The 21914-nt window shown below is 35.8% G+C and overlaps 1 protein-coding gene across 3 annotated transcripts; it reads right to left on the bottom strand.

The window, feature by feature from the left end:
* Window positions 1-6535: 6535 nt before the first annotated feature.
* Window positions 6536-21287, bottom strand: LOC125275518. 3 transcript variants are annotated; one of them, XM_048202521.1, is made up of 8 exons: window positions 21131-21287; window positions 11700-11908; window positions 11559-11613; window positions 11326-11444; window positions 11023-11249; window positions 10297-10456; window positions 10032-10139; window positions 6536-8573 (listed from the first exon to the last, which is right to left on the bottom strand). In XM_048202521.1, exons 2-8 carry the CDS (start codon window positions 11899-11901, stop codon window positions 8482-8484), a joined length of 963 nt encoding a protein of 320 aa, XP_048058478.1. In that variant the 5' UTR covers window positions 11902-11908; window positions 21131-21287; the 3' UTR covers window positions 6536-8481. The 3 variants fall into 3 exon arrangements, with proteins under 3 accessions (XP_048058478.1, XP_048058477.1, XP_048058479.1); XM_048202520.1 differs by lacking the exon at window positions 21131-21287 and adding an exon at window positions 15258-15507; XM_048202522.1 differs by lacking the exons at window positions 11326-11444; window positions 21131-21287 and adding an exon at window positions 15258-15510 and having other exon boundaries at window positions 11023-11272.
* Window positions 21288-21914: the final 627 nt, after the last annotated feature.

Genomic DNA, 21914 nt, shown 5'->3' with positions numbered 1-21914 from the left:
TATACTGTTACATGTATGCTCTGTGTCTGGTGTTTTTATGACCTTTAGTTTTCCCCATTCGGTATGAGTCATAAGTCATGAGTCATGTATATATATATATATATATATATATATATATATATATATATATATATATATATATATATATATATTTTTTTTTTTTTTTTACTGAAGTTTTGTAGAATTTCATTTACAATGTTGATCTGTTTACCGTGTCACACGCTGGACGCTCACTGCTGCTTTAGCCATCATATTGTAGAATATCCAAATAAATCCTTTTTCATACTATTACAGAGGTATGCAAAGGGACAAAATAAAATAATCGGGAGGATAGAAAGGAGCAGCTGAAAAGAGCTCTTGCCATAGATATTCTTGTTGTAACATGTTACGTTAACATACCAAGCGTTACGTAATTCTCATGATGTCTGAAAATAAAACATGAAAAAAAAATTGACAGCTCATTCAGTCAAGTTGACAGATAAGCTTTATTTGTAGGGCAACCATATGATTTGAAACAATTAGTTTCAGTCTTTTTAAATGGAAGTTACCCAAACCGGAAGTGGAACCCATAATTCGAAACGCAGTAGGCTAGTCAGGAATAAGGTCAATAGACCTTATGTACCAGAGAAACAAGTGTGCTGCCATCTTTATAAAATTGTCTTTGAACTTCCATTTTTGCGGTAGCCCTGTATATTTCTATGGCATCGCTGTTGAAGAATAATTAGCTGGTGAAGTGGATTTACCTGTTGTAGAGTTAATGAAAGTTATCATGAGCATTGCAATGTCTAAAGCAGATGGTTTAACAAATGTCAAAAGACCGGGAAGGTTTTAAAATGAGCATTTCATTCATTAATACATAAGATCACTGTGGACATACAAACCGGAAGTCAAAAGACAACGAGCGCAGCGCTGAAAAGGGACGGGGCTACGTAAGGTCTATAGCACTTTATGACGATGATCTGCTTTTATTTTATTTTTATTTTTTTATTAAAATATTCACAAATTTGTTAACTATAGCATGAAATATCTGATATTCTGATTGTTATATGTGCAAGTGAATGTGTTTTGCTGTTTAAACACCTTTATATAGCCTAACGATAGCATTACGCGCAATGGGCGCTGCCATGTTAGTTTACAACACAGCACAGAGAATCGGATCTGTTGGATTTACAACGCGCAAAGATAGGAGAAGATAGAGTAAACTTTAAAGTTACTTAAACAATGCATATGAATAAACCGTGTTGTTTAATTATGTAAAGGAGTGTTATTTCCGCTTCTATAGACATCAGTGTGTATTTTACTAACTCTAAATGTATTGTTTTGTTAGTATTTATGTGTATTTAAATGTCTGAAACCTAAAATAAAAATGATGTGGTTAAAAACACTGCATATTTGTGATATATGAAAAGTGCTGTGCACGTCCGTCTCAATGCGTGCAAGCACATTTGAATTTGGAAGTTGATCACCTGGTGCACTGAACGTCCTAATCACACCGGTGTGATTGTGCGCGTCAAAGGATTAACAAAGAATAATAATGCTGCGTTCACTCAACCTCATATTTACCGCAATCTTGAAATGACAACACCTGACGTTATATTCGGAGCTGTTCACATCCTTTGGCCCTTGGACTGGGAATTATGCGTTTCCATGGTACCACTATCAACGCCTAAATGAATTACAGCGGTCAGGTGGTACAGCGGGCACGTCGTACATGTGGGAGCTTTTGGAAAACTCCCAGCTTACAAGCTGTAACTACGAGCTCTACAAGGACGTGAACGCTTTTTACAAGCTAGAATCTCATAACTACAGGAATTATGAGGCCACGTGAACGCACTTTGGATTGTAATGGTACACATAACTCACGGTTCCTACATACCTCGGTTTTGAAGTCATGGTTCAGTACGGATTCAGTACAGCAGGTGGGCAGAAAACTAAACATACAATTTATTTTTATTATTAAACAGTGGTTTACTGAACAAATTGTGTTTTTGTCTTTAAATATATTAAATTAAATTATAAATAAAAGTTTCATAATGATAAAAAAAAAAAAAAAAAAAAAAACACTCAAACAACAAATTGTAGCAAACATGTAAGCTGCACATAAGGCAGTTTTTGCCTTAACAAATTCTAACTAATTGTGGTCTGAAAATCTAATTATAAAATTAAGTTTTTGAAATATAATCATTTATATACAGTGGCTGTCATTTTTATGACAGTTTAGTTAAACATTAAATTATGGGCTAGGGCTGGGTATTGACACAATTTTCATGATTCAATTCGATTCGATTACGATTTCAAATCGATTTGATAGCGATTATTTTGGATGTATTATATTAGTTACAGTACATGGCAAATTTTCTAGAGGAAAAAAAATCTCTCAATGCTGTAAACTGTAAAAAAGTCAGTTGGTACTACTATAATAATATTGAAGGTTAAATTAACTTATTTATATACAAACACTTAAATTCCACTCAATGTTTTAATTATACATAAAGATTAGAATTACATAATCATATTTATTTGAAATTTGCATTCTAGAGTACACTTTTCTAGCTGACTAATGAGTTTATGGTCACTGAATATGTTTTTCTGAGGTAAATGTGACATTATGTGACATTGTTTAAAAGCTGTTTTATTTACGTCTTTCCGCAGTTGAAACACTGATTGAGCTATTACACAAGACATGATACGGATTTCACTAAGTTGTACTGTATCTTTTAACATACCTTCAGATGTTTAATCATGTTTATTTCACGCTGTAACTGGTATTAAAGCGGAGGAGAGGATGTTCACATGCCCGTGCTGCCGCTACTCTTTAACTGAGCCACTACAGAGATCTGTCATGACACATTAAACAGCACCAAAACGGTATTTATGTTTTGAAACTCATAATAAGATGGACGTCATTTGAAATCTGAAACTTTTCTTCATATCAAAAGTAACAAAGCGCACATATTATTGCGATGTATTGGATGGGAGGAGCTACATGTTCTGCACATTCATCAACTGAAAACAGACTAGACTAATTGATTCTTGGGATTTAAGGGTATTCTTGGAATTTAATTGAGAATCGATTAAAATCGAGAAATCAATATTTTTTACACAGCCATAATATGGGCTAATACAGTGCATATACTATCGCACGTAAGTTTAAAATATTCTGGCTGACCCCCCAGCGTGAGTTTTTTAAGGCTACCGTTATAGAGTGCCCCAGGGATGACGCGTTTTTGTAGGCCAACCCGGAAGTTAGCGGCGCACGGGTTCCCTAGGTTGAAAGCATTTTTCCCATAGACTTTTGGAAAATCGCAGAAAATAAGCTCTGTGTTTAACAAAGGGTTATGACACTTACACGTTTTGTCTATCAAGATAATCTTTACAAGTTAACACAACATTTATACATTTTGAAGCCTAAATAAAGTGGTCAGATATAAAAGGCTAACAGTAGGCTATAAACGGACTACAGCACACCATGGTCGCGGATCAACGTCGTCACCACCAAGCTTCTTCAAGCTGTATTTAAAAAACAACTTTATTTAAAAACATGCTCGCTGATTATGATCTGTGCTGTTATGAATACTTTTCCACTTTTTCATGAGAAATGCTGTCCAAATGTCCCGTTTTTAATGATGACATCTAAAGTCCCCGCCAAAGGAAGTAGTCCCTTTTAGCAACTTGTTAGCAACCACCGATTTTAAGACACAGTAAAAGTTAAAAAAATCACAAGTGGGTTATAACTGGTGTGTTTTATGTCAAAGATCAAAACGTGAAAGTATTTAGAGGCTTTGTTAACCACAGACCTTATTTCAGGCGATTTAGCAAAAACCCATTCAAAAAAACCCATAGACTTTACGGCATTGGAACCGGAAGTCCTAAAATGCTAACTCGCTTCCGGGTTTTGCCTACAAAAATGCGTAATTCCTGAGGCACTCTATTTAGAACGTATCACTTTATGGTTTCCATGGTGACGCGTCATTGCTTGTTACGTGAAACACCGCAGCGCTGTATGACTGATGATCTGCTTTTATTTCATTTTTCCTTTTTTATTCAAAATATTCACAAATTTGTTAACTATAGCATGAAATATCTGATATTCCGATTGCCAAAAATGTGCAAGTGGATGTGTTTTGTTGTTTAAACACCTTTATAACAATCATGCTAGATGAGCTATATGCTCGACGGTGGGCGCCGCCATGTTTGTTTGCGCCGCACAGAGAATCGGATCTGTTGGATTTACAACACATTTTAATTCATCCACTTCTCCCGAAATACATGAAAGTAAGTGAAGAATAGAGTAAGAATAGAGTAAGCTTTAAAGTTACTTACACAATGTGTATCTGATATGAATAAAACGTGTTGTCTAATTATAATGGGAAGGGTTGTCATTTCCGCTTCTATAGACATTGTGTATTTTACAAACTCTAAATATATTGTTTTGTTAGTACTCATGTGTATTTAAATGTCTGAAACCTAAAAAAACATTATTTGGTTGAAAACACTGCATATATGTAATATTTGAAAAGCGCTGCATGCGTCCGTCTCTGGTTTAGCGCCAGCCAAAGCACGCACGCACATTTGAATTTGGCAGTTGATCACGTGATGCGCTGAACGTTCTAATCACACCGGTGTGATCGTACGCTCCAGGGACCAGCCAAGACTGATCACACCGCGGTGTGATCGTACGCGTCAAAGGGTTAAGCAAAATAGTTCATTTCTCTGGTGAACTAACAAGCTGTGGACACTGAATGGCTTTTCTGAGGTATATGCTACGTGACATATTGTTTACAAGCTGTTTTATTGACTTTCCGCCGTTGAAACACTAAATAAGCGATAACACAAGATATTATATGTTTCAGTAAGTTGTACTGTATCTTTCAAGATTCCTTTAGATGTTCATTCATGATTATTCTGTAACTAGTAGGCTATTAAAGAGGAAGAGATGATCGCGTTCACTCGCGCTCGCGCTGCTGGTTGAACTGAGGCTCCTGTACAGTGATCTGTCACTCCACATCAACCCAGCAAGCAATTTTATGTCTAATAGACGTCTAATAGCCGTCAGAACATAGCCCAGCCGTCTAGGCTAAAACAAGGCAAAATTTGGGCTGTCAGTGAAAATCTAATAGATGTCTAACCATAACCCAAGAATAGACTAGTCATCAATTAGACGACTATTAGACAACTACATATTAATGTCTAATAGACGGTGAATATCGATCTAGGCTAAAATAAGGTTGAATTTGGGCTGTCAGTGAAAATCTAATAGACGTCTAACCATAACCCAAGAGCAGACTAGACATCTATTAGACGACTACATATTTATGTCTAATAGACACTGAATGGATCTAGGCTAAAACATGGCTGAATTTGGGCTGTCAATGAAAATCTAACAGACGTCTAACCATAACCCAAAAATAGACTAGTTATCAAATATACAGCTAATGAATGACTACATCTATACATGCAATAGACAACAAAATAATAGCTAAAGGATTCTTTTCACTTAAATATAGCAGGTTCTCATAAATGACAATCCGTCCAAATATATCCATTAAATATAAAAGGTTTTATTTAGAGAACTCAAGATAGTACACAATGATAAAAAAAACAAAGTTTTTAAAAATACAATACAAATAAACATTAAAAAAAAATTACAACTCAACATAAAATATAAAACATTGACAAAAAAAAAAAAAAAGTTAGGCCTAAATAAAAAAGGTTAACAATGTTTTTTGGTTCATAAAACAACCTGATTAATTTTCGGTTCCATAAATTCCATGTTCTATGTAAAGCATTTTGAATTACCTTAAAAATTGTTGTTGAAATGTGCTATACAAAATAAACTTGCCTTGCCAAATCAAAAAAAAATATCTACATAAATAATGAACGCATGTCAAAATGAAAAACACAGATACTTACAAGACCAAAAGAAGGAAATTAGCTTTAACATTTGCTGTTGCTCTCCAGCTCTCCAACAGTTGTAAAATGCGGAAAAGTTTATCACGAGATCTGGCAACAGAGCTAACATTCAAGTCTCGCGTTGCCAGTGGTCATGTCTCAGTAGAGCCACAGTTGCCATCTAGTAGTTGAGAATTGTAAATTTTTATTTAACTTAAAATTAATTACAGTCATATGTGTGTGTGGTGTATATAATTATGCAAGTATATCATGAATCCCACAAGCTTTGTGGTCGGAAATTACTTAACACTATTTTGGTTACACTCATTGCTGGTCTGAATCAGGGCTACCCAGCTAACCAAAATACGTGACTGTTACGTAACTGCAACGTAATTTGGTGACCAAACTTTCGTCGTGGCGACTAACTATTTACGTCGTAGCAACCGGAAAAGCGAAAGGTGCCTATAAGTGGCAACGTTGTGTATTATAAGTTGTGTGTTGGTAATCAGTTGGTAATTTTTATATTTATTTTATTTTTCTACGGGACATGCAGTAGTTTAACCTAATTTATGTCCTCATTTGCCCAAACTAATTTAAAGGCTATTCCAACAGCTGTGAACAATGAATGCAGACTCAAAATGAATTCAATTCATTTATTTTATTTATTTTATTCAATTCATTTATACTCAGTATCATTAAAAACATATGCTATGCTAGGGTAACATTTTGCTAACATATATTTCAGACGATCAAGGAAAGATACCATATAATCACAGAGGTAAAAATATTTACAAAAGTACTTAAAGTAGACTGTGGGTAATGTTACTTAACCAATCTGACGCAGTTGTTGAAATTTATTGCTATAAAACTGACGAGAAACACGGAGAAATGTCGACGCTGTCCTCTCCAGCGGCTTGAATGTTTTCCCGGTTGCCATGGCAACTCTAATGGCCACCTGCACTAACGTAAACAAAACAATAAAAAAAAGGTTTTACGCCTTTCCAAAGTTAACTTTATACATTTTTATAAAAGCCATTTATTCGTTGTCACCTCGGAAAAATAAATTCTTCTCTCAGAAAAATGAACTTTACTCTCTTGTCAACATACTGTGGAGGCGCGCGCTGTATGTCACGTCACTATATATAAAAAGCAGTCATCCATACAACGTTGTAGTTACGTTACTAGTAAGTCATGGAATTACCAATATATTACGAACAGAGGACGTATCTGGAACGTTCTTGGTAATCTTATAACGTTAGGAGATCATACTGACGACGTTGTGAGATGGTAATCTGAAGGTAATGAAATTACTGGCATGCGACGTCGTAGTTACGTTGTCAGTAAGTAAGTCATGACATTAACAAAAAGTACGAATACATTACGTAACTGTTACCTCGTGTGTTAGCTGGGTATAGCCAAGCCATAAAAACTAGACTATAGATTGCCTCGATTTCGCCAGGTGGACTAAAAACAGACTGCACATAGCCTATCCAATTCAGAGCTAAATCGTGACTACATATAGACCATGTCATGAAATGCCACTTACATCTTGTAGAAATCATTGACATTGCGAACATGATGAGATATCAACCATCTCAAGCTCTTCCTGTCCAAAAACTACAATAAATCAGGATTGACTATAGGTGGGCTACAAATAGCCGGTCTGACTACGAGCTAAATCATGGCTACACACAGCCTACGCAATATAACATGTCAAAGATATGAAACCAAACACCTTGTAATCACTGTTGACTTTGCTTACATGATGCAATATTTTGGCAAAAACGACATGTAACCAAATGAAAGATTATTTTGGCTAAAAGTGGGTTACACATAGCCGGACTATATCGGGTCTATAGTTAACCGAGACGGTGAAATGACAGCTATTGCTTGCTGGGAAAGCGTGTCAAAACGGCACTTTCTGTTTGAATTTCATGTTTTCGTGGACAGAATTTGAAGGATGACACTTTGTTTCTTATCAAAAGTAACAAAATGCAGAGCTTAATAGGATTAATAGGAGACCTTAATGTTGCAATATAACGCATTCGGTACACACTTGCACCGAACCGAAAGCCCTGAATACGTGAACCGTTACACCCCTAATAACTACTGTAAAAATGTATTGCTCATTGCTAATGTTAGTTAATAGCCTACATTAATGAACATTACCAGATGGGACCCTATTGTAAAGTGTTACCAACTGGTCACTATAGTTCCAAGAACACTGATATTTCACCTATATCAATAGCATTAAACAGTCTCTTCTGTATTTCCAGTTTGTATTATGGATCATTCATTACAACAGTTAACCTGATTCTCATGTTTATGTATCTGTGATCAGGCATATATAGCGATATATACAATATAGCAAAGTCTCTAATGATAGACATTTTATTTTGTGGTAACGATATAGTTATATCGCCCAGCACTAGTAGTATTAAGAATTTACTGAGATAAAAGTCAATAGTTAGCCTACTTAATGGGGAGAATTGGACCCTAAAGTGTGACCAAAATAACATGTATTCCTTGACGAAAATGGACGTTTCATGTGTAATAGGTCTATATGACCCATGATTGATGATTGAAAACTTAGTCAGCAAGGAGTTTCCAAAATTCTTCCATCTCTATATCATTGTCCACTGGTGTAGGAGCAATCACATTTGGGATCTCAAGGCCAATACCTGTAGAGGGTATGGGAATTATACACAAAAATATATAGTCATGGTTTTTTAACATGGCATTAGAAGATACTCCCATTTTCAAGCCATTTTATTGGTGGTTTTTTTTTTTTTTTTTGGGGGGGGGGGGGGAGATTATATAATGTGCTTTATATTCATGCATTACATACTGTAACACTGAGCACTATGTATTAAGCTTAAGCATTCAACACTGCATTTGTTTTAAATGTGTCAGCAGTTCAAATGTATTTGAGAAATAGTCCCATGAGTGCATTCTAGGGCTGTAACGATATGCGATATGAAACCTAAATCGCGATACGCAGGTCCACGAACCTGTATCGCGATGTGAGAAGGCAGAATCGCGACACACCCCTTCCAACTCCCAGAGTTATCCTTCCTGTCCAGATCCAATGCTACCACATTTTTAAATTACTATAAGTATTAGGGGTGTAACGATTTATCGTATGGTGTGTCTCAATCAGCTCTCTAGTTCAGTAAGTGTTTCGGGCACACATTGAATCTTGCAAGCAGGTTTAAACGTTTCTCATGTAAGTCTCTTGCATGGTCGCGTGAGAAAAGTCGTGGCTTTCTTTCACCGCAGTGCACAGGAACAGCTGTGCTCACAGAAAAGCAAAAGACGCTTGCGATGCTTTGCTTTAAGAAGTTCTGTGGGGCCGTTCACATATTGCGTCTTTTCCGCGTGCAAGTCAGTTATTATTTTCAAATGTAGCCGCGCGGCAGGCGCGCTCATAATGGGATCAACGTGGTCGCGACGCGCATGCAATTCTCAACTTCTCAGAATGCCGCAAGCGCACAGCAGGTCGTGTGACAAGAATCAACCGATCAGCTATGGCCTTTCCGTAACAAAACATCAAAAGCTCAGCCGAACAGCTGATCATAGCTATACATGGTGGTTTTTATATCTTATCTCCATCAATATATCTCGTAGTAAAACTAATGCAAGGGCTAGAAATCATTTATCCTTTGCAGAAACATCCTGATCCTCTTGGAGAGCTCAGTTCATGGTTGCATAGCAACGACCGACGCCACAGGAGCGCAAGCGCTTTGGAAAGAAGGAGAAGCGGTGCGGCCGCGCCTTCCACGCGTTTTTAGACGCGATATGTGAACGGCCCCTATTCATAATTCTAAGTTCATGTTAAATGTAACATTTTTTTTCAGTGACAGACAGCCCTATTCAACTGTTAATTTGAATACAGAAGGTTTTTATTAAAATTTTATATTTATTTATTTTATTGAAATGTGATCTTGTATGTACAACAAGGAAAATTATTGAAATTTGTTCATGTTTTTTTAATAAATCTTATTTGAATTTCAGTTTCATTTTGTTCAAAATATCGTGATACGTATCGTATCGTGAACTCCGTATCGAGAAACGTACCGTATCGTGACCTGAGCGTATCGTTACACCCCTAGTGCATTCACATAATATCTATTACTCACCTCCTTGTTCTCTTGGTTTCTTTCTGAGTCGATCAGCTCTGTAACTCAGATATTTTTTAATTTCATTTTCACAGTTAACCCTGATTACATTTTGCCTATATGCAGCATCTGAAAAAAAAAGAAAAAAAACAAAAAAACTTCAGGATAGTTTGTAATCTCATATGCCATTGATGTTTTCGTTTTAATGTGAAGAAGACGTCAGACAAAATATATGTGAAATACAAAAGTTGTTATGTGGGAGATGTTCATGCAGCATTTACTTTACCTCTGATTACATCTGCTAAAATTAGCTTAGAGAAGGGTCTTTTATCTCCTCTCCCCTGCCAGTTGAACTCCTTAGCCAGATCATCTGTAAAGACTTTCTGCATAATATTCTTAGTAATGTCCCTGGGCCCAATGCCTCCAAGCCCTGACAGATATTTTACCTGTGAGGAAAATACTTTTGATATTTGATTCGGTAACATTTTAGTAGGGAACACATATAAACTATTAACTACAACTTTTCCCTCAATAAACTCCTAATTTACTGCTTATTAATAGTTAAGTTAAGTTAAGTTTAGGTATTGGGTAGGATTAAGAAGGTAGAATAAGGTCATGCAGAATAAGGTATTAATATGTGCTTAATAAATAGCCAATATTGTAGTAATATGCATGCTAATAAGCAACCAGTTAAAATACCCTAAAATAAAGGGTTACCTTTCATTCTAACTGTCAATCACACATTGAAATATCAATTATGTTATATAATGACCATTAAACTGTACTGTTACAGTATATTGGTCTTCCTGGACTTTTCCCTTGTAGAAGCTTTAAACTTTTCTACAAGATAAACAAAAATAATCCCTTTGACTCAGTATATCATACTTTATGTATTTGTTTTGTAAATGGTCATGGAACAAGAGGAACATTCCAGTAAGGATTATTTTGCATTTGTGACCAGATAAGTGTACAGTATCCCTTTAAATGTTTAATAAATGCTGTGTTGACTCACATATTTTTTGCGTGATGCTGCAGTGTTGAGCTCTCTTTCAATCCTGTCCACATCGTCAAAGGTTTTTAGAGGCAGATTGAGGTTTGTTTTAATATCTTTAGAGAGCACACTGGTACTGCTGGGGGCTTCAGAAACTGTGTTGTCTTTCAGTAGTTTCTTTAACATGGCAGAGTTTTCCTGAGCTGTGCTTTTGATGTCTCTCAGCATTTGGAGGAGCTCATCCTTGTCTGTTTGTGTAAAATAAGTTTTGCTGTAATTACAAAAAAGGGGGGAAAAAAACTTAGAAAAAAATAGTAGACTCACCATCCATTCTGGAAGTAGATGCAGGTGGTACTGGAGGAAACTGTTGTAACTGATTTTTTAACACTCCTACAGCATTTTCAAGTCTTTGTCTTTTTAGTATTCCAAAGCCTTTATTTGACCTTTATTTTAAAATAAACAATACTTTAACAAAACAGAACAAATAAGTTCTTTCACCTTTTCAAAGGTCAAACATTTTGAAAAAAAAAAGTTATTGGAAACAAAGTGTATATTACCGTTCTTTTTGTTCTTTAATTACTTTTTGCCCCTCTTTTGCCTTGTCAAATGAGACTGCAGTAAGATAAAGATTTTATTACATTATTTGAGAACTTAACAAACAGTAAGAATTCAAACAGTTGTTTTAAAATTGTAATCACCATATTCAGTGTGAAAGCTAATATTTAATTTCTCCCATGGTTTCCCTCCTGTTTCAGGTTTAAGTCCTTTCTGGACAGCTTCCATGCACTTCTCTGGTGATCTGAATGGGGGCCAGTAACTTTGTTTCTTGTCTGTGGTCAACCATTTTGATGCTACCACCATCACCTCATCTGAGTCTTGCAGGGTGACAACTGCGTACATGGTCAGTCTAGTAAAAAAGAAAAAAAAAAAAAGAAAAACAAGCATGCATATTTAGCTGTGATAAAATAACAATTATACTCAGGTAAATTATAGTAAATTGCAACATGTCCTCCAACCAATACGCCCATTTAGGGTTGGGGTAGGTGTAGTTGTTAATAAAAAAACAACTATAGGTCGTAATAAGGTGCTTGAAAAAACGGCCTATAGGGTTGGGGGTTTTCTGGAGGACAGTCTGGTAAATTTGAAAGTTGATTAATCAAATCATCTAAAGTCATAAAAGAATTCATTTCTATTTTGTCAGAAATTTGTCATGAAATTGAGATCATCTGATTGGTCAGCTTTCCTAAATTACCGATATTACTTGTCACCTTTTGGTGAAAATCGAGGTTGAAACAGGCCTTTTGTCACAGGGTGTTTGCAGGAAGACAGATGAAGACAGGAATAAAGTTCCAACACAGATTTAATTATAAAAATTCACAGAACAGGCAAAGAGACAGAAGCAAAACACACCATATGCAAACTTGACCAGACAAACTAAAAGGGAAACACACATGACTTATATACAAAAGATGAGGATAACACAAACTAATGAACCAAACTAATGACAGTAACCATACAAACTAAAGAGTGGTGGGAAATACAAACAAAAGAAAACAAGGTACTAAAAAGTTACAAACTTAGGGCCCTTTCATACACCTGGCAAGTGTGTTTTGCTAGTTTCAGCCCGACACAGTTATCATTTTCACATCCTGCCCCACGTTGTTTAAATAGCAAATGCATTTGCGCCCATTTGTGCACCCATGGGCGTGCTGGTCTGAAAACGAGGTGTGTTCAGGTGCATTGTTGGCGTGTTGCTATTTTGAGGCAACTGAAATAGACTGCGCCATTGACCAACTGAAACCTTGTCTAAAGTTAATGGCGCGATATATTTTGTTATTCAAAGAGCGCGTTAGTAATATGCGCCTATAGGTGGGTGCACAACGCGCGTATACTCTGCTTATTACACACACAGGGACGCGCAGCAGCACACAAACATGTCAAATATTAAAAATAAAAGGATTACAATGAAAAAGATTATTATTGTGTACATAAAGATAAAAATGCTTTGGTGGAATCCAGCTTTTCCCATAGATGTCTGCTCGTGCACGAGGTTAAATCCGTTTCCTCACTAGAGAAGCGTTCAGTTTTTCTGCTTGCAAATTCAGCCTTGTACATAATGAATCCGCCATGGCGCAAACGCAACTGGCTTTTGAAGCGAATGAGAGATGAGATTCTGATTGGTTTATTGCATGTTATGCCCAAAACACACCCATTACTCATTAAGAGAATAGGGACAACCTGTCACAATTACTGTCAGTTCCTGGACTCCAATTCCCATAATCCTCCAGTCACATGCACACACTCCACACCAATCACCAATTGCCACATACAGCTGAAGCTCATTATTTGGACTATTTAAGACTCACACGCACACCACCTCATTGCGAAGTCTTGTTTCACCCTGTGTACAATTCCGAGCGTTATTATCCTGTCTGCCTGTCTTTTACCCGTTTACAATTCTCTGCTGCATACCTTTGGACTGTTTATTGTTACCTTACCTTGTGAGTGATATCTGCCTGCCTCGATCTACTGCCTGTATCCTGACCACGATTCTGCCAGTCCCTTGCTGTTCCTGTCTGCCCCTGTTAAACCCTGCCTGTACGACCACACTCACTTTTAATAAAAGCTTGCAATTGGATCCCTGCCTGAGTCCCGCTTCATTACACAACCCTTTTAGACCATGCACTGGTCTTTTAGACCATGCACTGATTCGGACACACCCTAAGTTCCCTTTAGACCATGCACTTAACGTTAAAATAGGGCCCTAAATGTCCATGAGCACAAACTAATTGAACATAATGGTGAAATGGTGACATCTTTCATTTACAGTTTTTTCAACTGCTTATACACATATTTTCAAAACTTTGCCTCTTTTTTTTTTCCCAAAACTTTACACACAAATCCAAGAATTGCACACACAAAGTGCAAAATGAATCACATCACTGCATTCAAAATATCACAAACACATCTCAAAAGTAAACATTTGTCTTACTTTGCAAACACATTTAATAACTGTATGTATATGATATATCCAAAAATAGAATATACATACAGTTATTCAAAACCTAAAGTTCTTCTTTCATGAGCTTCTATGTACATTTCTGTACAAGATTAAAAAAGTAATTGGCAGAGAGATGTTGAAAAATTCACTGTAAACACAAATGCAAGTTTGAAACTGTAAGCATTTGTGGTTGTGAATACAGTATTACACAATACAAAAGAAAAGAAATACATCAACCATGTGTAGTTGGACAGAAACAATGGTTGTGTTTGAAAAAGGAAATCAAGATTCCTGTCTGTTAGATTTTTGTGTGTTACATAGAGAATGTTGTGTTGTGTTTTGCAAAAAGTGTTTTATGAAGTCGAAGGCTGAGAATAGTGTATGGTTTTGCAGATTTGGTGTGTGGTTCTGGTGTTTGAGTGTCAGGTTTCAGAAATTGTGTGATTTTATGTGTAAGCAGTTGGAAAAAAAAACTAATAATTTATAATTTTGACTCTCTTTTACTATTTTTTATAATGGTTCAAATCCGAGGTTTATCATTTTATAAACTGTTTTTGTTAAAACGTATATATATCTTTAATATATCTTTAATTGATAATCAGTGACAACTGTTGTGTAAGTGGTCCATTAAATACAACAATTTCATAAAATCTAAAATCTGTTACATTTCATTTTCTGTTTGTTGTTTTGAGTTGTTTTTGTTCTGTTTCTAGATCAGTTTTGTTTGTCTTTGTTTAATCAGGTGTTAAGATTCTTACTGAACCCAGCCAGGTCTCATTATTTATATTTAGGTATTAGTAGGCAATATTTACAGGGACAGAACATATTTTTGTATGTACTATATAAATGTATTGACAACATCAAACATGTAAACAATCACAGCTAAACGTATTTAATGTGAGATATATAAAAATCCATCATAATATAACTTATATTGATAGTTTTTTTTTTTTCCAATGATTTATTTTAGACTGTTAACCCTACCTTTATGCATAGACATAACCACTTTTATAGAGAATAAAATAAATAAATAAAATGCAATAGCACAAAAATGTACAATGACCAATTTAGTTACAATATACCATTAGATTGATAATATTGTCAAGAGAAATGGAGTCTTTTCATCCAAACAAATAGAAAAATATCTAAATTATAGGAAAAGAAATATCAAAAAGCAGAAAATCAAAGATCTTGGAGATTCTCGATGGGCCATGAAGTTTACTTACGGTGACAAAAACACACACTGTGCACTTACGTGTACCACATCCTGTAAAGATGATGCATTATGTGTGTGGGTGAACATGGAGAAGAGCATTGTTGTGTGTAACTACCATATATGAAGACAGTTAGGAATGAAATGTCTAGAAAGAAGAAATCTGATCAAATGTACAGTAAAGAACGTGTATTGCTAATGCCATTGACTGCAAATGCAAAGAAATGTATTGATGCAAGTAAAAAGAGCAATTGATTCAAGTATGTTAAGCGACAAGCAACAAGTGTGTAAGTGAAGAGATAATGTGTGTCAATAGTGATTATAAAATGGGCGTTTAGAGCTCTCAGGGGTGGAAGATCTTTTGGAGAGAGCATAAAATCAAGCAGCAGCAAGCAGAAGCCAGCTATACAAGACCACATCCTCACAAGACCACATCCTCAGATTACAGCACGCAGATAAAAAAGATCAATATTTATGATCATTTTATGTTGTGTTTTTGTGTTTTTTATGGTCATTGTCTCACAGCAAACAATTAGAGAAATGTTATTCATTTTTAGACATTAAAGTGTGTTTTTGTTTAAATAATCTATAAGTTAAATTTTATGTTGTCAATACACTGTAAAAATTGCTGTAAAATTACAGCCAATTTCCAACAGTAAAATACTTTTATTTCAATAAACAGTTAAATCATGTAAATTTACAGCTAATGGTCATTAAATTAAGCACTTGCTGTACAGTGTTTACTGCATTTAAAGGGGACCTATTATGCAAAATTGCCAACTGTTCGTGATCCAGCTACACCTCCAGAAGAAGTATCATGCTTTTGTTTTCCAAATTGCCTTTACGAAAGAGCTTTTCTGTTGCTAACACCACCATTGTCTGTCTGTTTTCACTGATACTGCCTTCACATGCTATACCAGAATGATCATTAATAGGAATGTTGCAGTTAAAAATTGCATAGGAAAGCAATGTGAAGTAAATCGCTTGAATTTGTCAAGCTCATAATCACATGTAGGACTTATAAAGTTTGTGACAGCACGCGATGGCATCATGATTTTTTCGCGCCGTGCTCCCATCTACGTAATTCATAAATGCTCATTTATTATGCACAGTACAATCAGATGACTGACTTTTAAATTGAATATGTTTTCTGTAAAGATATGAGGCTTGTACTAATAATGGAATATTAATTTGAAAAGGCCAGCACATCAGAACAGAGCAGCCAAACAAGGGATATTGCTTGCCAGACAGATGCAAAACTGCTGACCTGTTTTGTTATTGCTGTCATGCCGGAGCCCTCATCTGAAAAGGTGGACGGAAGCACCAGCTCATTTGAATTTAAAGGGACAAACACAAAAACAGCTTGTTTTGGCTCATACCCTAAACATGTCAATTTCAAAAAACTATAAAAAATTAACTGTATGGGATTTTTGAGCCATTCGGTTATTAAGTCTGACGTCACGCTGGAGTGTTTCCTGTTCCAAACGCTCTATCTCATACCACAAGAAAACAACAAATGGGGCTAATTTACACACATGATGTGGTGTAATACTTCCAAAAAATTATAATCATAACCTTTATCTCCATACCAAAATCCCAGATGGCCAGACAGTGATTCATCTTTTATAAATCGTTTAAATATTAATGTCCGTGACGCTGTGAACACGGAGACTGTTATGTAGACGGTAAGTATTTTAAATGTTTAACTTTAAAATGTTAAATGTTTAATATGAATAAATAGCGCTCATAAACGTCGAGGCCTGGACCCAGAAATGGCGTTCCTTATGTCACGACTTAACAAGCGGATAACTTCACATACATCTTGTAATGACTGAGGCAAATCAGACACAATTATTGGTTAGTTAACCAATAGTTTTAAGCTCACTCTGGAGTCTGTCCCCATCCCCCGGGAAGTTTTCAGTTACAAGTTTATTGCGCCGAGGAATGCGGTTGCCGCATGGAGAACAGAGTAGAGACACAGAAAATCTGCATCTTCCCTGCATTTTCCACACAGAACACAGACTCTATGGCATTAATGTATAGACAGACTGTGCTATAAATGAATCCTTCTCAGGAAATGGTATCCATTATTACTGATGTTGTATTGTACTCATTGTATTTACATGTTTGATGATTGTTAAATGTTATGACCTGCACGGTAACTTCAATCATGCCATGTTTAGTGTCTATACGTTCGTAGCGGGAAGATTTAAATGCTTGTGTATGCGGTACATCCATACCTGTGCAACACATCAGTATTAAAAGAATCTTTAATAGTTCTGATTCAAGAACTCAGCTTGTTAATCTTTCTGGGTTGTAAAAGCCCTGACAGGAGGGGTGTTGCCACCCAGAATTACAACATCTTCATTGGTCCAGTCAACAACTGAGAGGTGTGACTTTGACCAGAGGTTAAAAACCAGCGAACAGTGCCACTCCCCCTCTTTTTCTCCTTGCTTCTGAACGACCGAATCGATCTCCTTGCGGCCGGCCTAGGCCAGGCCTGCAAGGCCTGTAGGCCTCGGCCTACAAACGAGCCATGTGCTCCTCATCCAACATGGAAAAACTGGCAATAACTTCGGACTGAATCACCCAAGATCTCTCCTCAGATGGCAGAGCCGATGCTCCTCAGCCTAAGGGCATCTTGCAAGTATCGTACATTTTAACACTAAACAGCGAGTTAGTATTAATTTGTAAGACTTACGTTGCTATTGCTGAAGAAACTGATGATTCCTTTCCAGATTGCCTTTGACATTTCATGTAGCTCTAGTAACAGCATCTCTTCCGGTTCAACTCTATCATTACTCATTCTGACTTGCGTGTGTGTGTGTGTGTGTGTGACCCTTTATGTATGTTATGTTATGTGTTTGTTAGTTTAGTTATGTGTTTGTGAGTTAGTTAATAAAGATTGTGCACAATACACGTTTGGTTCTGACTCCGTCTGCTAATGAATTGCCTCTTAAGTGATAGATCCGGACTACGTGCTCTGAGTAGTACAGTACAATAAGAAATATTATTTTTCCATAACTTGGAAATTGACATTTCTTAGAATTAATAAACAATCAACACTGAGCGTTCACTGGACGAACAGGTTATTTGATTGTAATGTTAATTTTAATGTAGCTACGTCCAGTTAATCTGATTAACGGATTTGCATATTCATAATTAATCATAATTAATAATCATAATGAGTTATGAATAATTATTAATATTTCCCCTTTGAGTTAATTTTCGCTACATCTTTTAAAAGGTGGCATAGAGGTCCCCTTTAACAGTAAACCGAGAAAAACGGTTTTGCGCTGTAAAAAGCAGCACAAAGGGGCGGGGCATCTTCAACAAGTTCTCATTGTCTCCAGAGTGCAGAAGCAAACAGTCAACGGAGTTTCTTCAAATCTCTTACCGTCTGCGTCTGCTAAAGAAGAAAACTGCTCAAGGTAAGTTTATTTCTTTGTTGTCATTTTACTATGTTGCAATCAACTTGTAAAAACCACCTTTTTCGTGAGATATTTTTGACTGTACTACTTGGTGCAAATTGCGTGTTGCGGCCAGACAGACAGTTCTCAATGGGGGGTGAGGCATTTCACTAGTCAGTGTTCTCCAAACTCCGATTATAAGGCTAGGTTCTCTAGGTTTGAGAATAACTGACGACGGGCCGATTCATTATTTGAAAAATAATGAACATCTGAGGTTGTAATGCAGCCACGACTCCAAGCGCAATTGACCCTTCGCAAAGACCCGCCCCCCTTAGTTACTGTTGCTTTGTCCGACAAGCCGTGGCGCTGTCACGCCACACGCAGTGAAAAATACATTGCGGAGCAAAGAGGATACTGGCAACACATCGACAGACAAGACAAAGCAGGTTACTTATGATATTAAACAAAGTCCCAGCTTTCAAACCGTGTAGTTATTAAATAAATTCAAACAATAAAAAACGTTTTGTGGCTCTTTAATGTGTCATGACCATGGTCGCGTTCTGATTGGTTAGATTGGTCGCTTGTCAGTCAAACTCCCGGCGAAGGGTTAATTCAACGGCCCATCGTCAGTTATTCCTCCTCGCTCACCACACCTCAAGACATTGTTCATATGTTGTATTTCAAGACATTTGTCAGGTTTTTGTCCTTAAACAATCTTGTGTGTAATTATTTCTTACACATCTGATACGAAACCTCCATTGCTAATTCAAAATGTAATTTTAGAGCTAGTAATGGAGAAGTGCTTCAAGAACAGAGACTACATCGCAACTGAGGAATGGCAAAACTATTTTATTGATAAAGTTTCAATGTTTGTTCATGTCCATGTGCAAGTGTGTGTCTGCACTATATGTGTGTGCATTTGTATGGGATAAGCGGGAGAATGAGATTATGCATTCCATAGATAATAAAACATGAAAAAGTCTGTAATTTTTATAATGTTGTTTGCTATGTTTTTTGCTTGATCAATTTCTTTGTGGATGTTGTCTCTTTTGCTGTTGTAGGTTCTAAGGACATTTGATATAACTGAAATCATTTGGCAAAATGATATGGAACTGTAATGCGGTCAAACAAATCCTCAAGATGCCTGGAACTACTTGGACCTGCCTGGAACTGCTGTAATATAAAGAGTAATATTGCGAAAATTATTATTATTATTATTATTATTATTTTATAGAAACCCTTAAATTGATTTACATGTATTTCCGATTTAGTAAGATCAGAGTCATGTATTCTTGCAAACTTTGTACATACACATGCAGTACCATCTTTGCATTTTGTGAGACAAAGGCAAATTCACATACATGTTTCCAGTTGCATACAGAATACACCCCTATAGCTTACAGACACTCACTTAATTATTCACTCATCTCTGGCTGAAAACATACAATCACTTCCTTTTACACACAGCTATACTGTCTGGGCATGTTTTGGCCCCTGCTTCTGTTAAGATGATATTTTGACTTGTTTTCTCTACTGTAACAAACATACACCCTCATTTATTTACTTTAGTTAGTTTCTAATTACATTCATCTACTAAACATTTAATTTTCTGTTTAATATAAAAGTGTTGTCACTAACATTTTCTTAATGTTTTCTTCTCAGACCTGGGTGTGTTGACCAGTTTAATCAGACTTGCTAGATCCTTCCAATGTTGGTGTGATGTTTTGTTTGTTTGTTTGTTTTTGTTTCTTCTTATGGTTTATTCACACACTAGTTCCTCTCATTGTATTGGACTGTGCAATATACATTTTTCTCTTTGACATTGTTTTTTCCTCCTAAAACTGTTACTGTTTAAATATAGAGCAGTATAGTTTCAAAAATAAGCATTCATTATGTATTCTTATTATTCATTTTCATGGTATGCATCTACAGATCTCGAATTTCTTTTTAAAAACATTTGTGTTCTGCTCTGGGATATCATCAGGGTAAATGAATATTGAGAATTTAGTTTTTGAACAAATTCTTAAATTTATTCTTATTTGTATTGGTTAAAGCAAGTGCTATTTTCTTTTTTCTTAACTTACTGTTTGTGTTTATGCTGAGATTCAGTTTGGGTCAGTTTCAACCAATTTATCAATGCCCATTCTGCCTGTGTTTTAATAAATAGCAAATGATGAACCATAATCTATTTATTCTTTATTTATTTACTCTTCTTCTAGTTAAAATATAGTTTGACATGTCTGTAAACATTATACACTATACTAAAGATTTTAATTATGTATTATGTAATGTATTTCTTTTGTATTGTAGAATTATAGCTGTAACCATTGCTGCAAGTACTTTACTGTGAAATTACAGTAAAGCTGTAAAATGAACAACAGTATTGGTACTGTTGAATTACAGTAAACAGCTGTTAACTGGAAAAACTGCCAGCATTTTACTTACTACTACTACTAAAAATTTTAGTCAGCTTTAAGCATCCTAATAATTTGAAGGAAAAGTTACCTTATATCTCCAAGATAAAGTATGTGGGACAGGAGGCTGTCGTCGATTCAGCTGTCAAGTTGAGCAGATTCGAGGCACTTATCCACTGTTTGATAATTGTTTCCTTATCAACATTTCCTGAACCTGCCACACTTTTACTTTCATTTCTACATAAGCGTGCTAAGAAAAAAAGGTTTCAGTTTCTTGTCACATTGTTGTCAGTTTACATTTTCTACATGTTTCCAGAAGCAATGAACATTTGAGCATGAATTCTGAAGATTTGGATTACAGCACACAAACAAAATGATCAATATTTATGTTCATTGTATGCTATGTTTTAAGTGTATTTTTTGGTCATTGTCCCACAGCAAACAAAATAAATATAACATGATGTAGGGAAGAGCGGAGCACAACCTAACACTTTTTGACTTTCTCAGTAAATCCACATGGGGTTTAGAGTATTAATTTGGTTCCATGTTAATTTCACACATATAGTACAATTATGTGGCTTTGTTTCATTATTACAGTGTTTACTTTTTTCTTTACCCCGAAAGAATGGAAGTAAAATGTGAAAACATGCCCAATATGGGGCACATTTTAACATACAGTATGAAGGGCATGTTGTAACATGACAGCTTAAAATGTTATCTGATCTAATGAAAAAAAAAAAAAAAATGTAATCACAGTGTAAATTCATGAATGCCCCCTCTGCATTAAATAGTCTTTGTAAATATAGCCTAATGCCATTTCAAAGTCAGCTTCTGTACATCCCACATCTGCAGTGCAATGATGACTTTTGTTGATA

The sequence above is a fragment of the Megalobrama amblycephala genome, linkage group LG9 (assembly GCF_018812025.1).
Source record: "Megalobrama amblycephala isolate DHTTF-2021 linkage group LG9, ASM1881202v1, whole genome shotgun sequence".
NCBI lineage: Eukaryota > Metazoa > Chordata > Actinopteri > Cypriniformes > Xenocyprididae > Megalobrama > Megalobrama amblycephala.
The sequence above is the reverse complement of the archived record's forward strand: the minus strand, read 5'-3'. Positions and strand labels throughout refer to the sequence as shown.

Excerpts from the sequence above, each read along its gene's own strand:
- LOC125275518 (XM_048202520.1), bottom strand. The coding sequence starts at position 15,286 with ATGCATCATCTTTACAGGATGTGGTACAC. Across the intron at positions 11,250-11,325 it reads ATCTACTTCCAGAATGGATG|ACAAGGATGAGCTCCTCCAA; the intron begins GTGAGTCTACTA and ends TTACACAAACAG. Across the intron at positions 10,457-11,022 it reads CAGCATCACGCAAAAAATAT|GTAAAATATCTGTCAGGGCT; the intron begins GTGAGTCAACAC and ends TTTTCCTCACAG.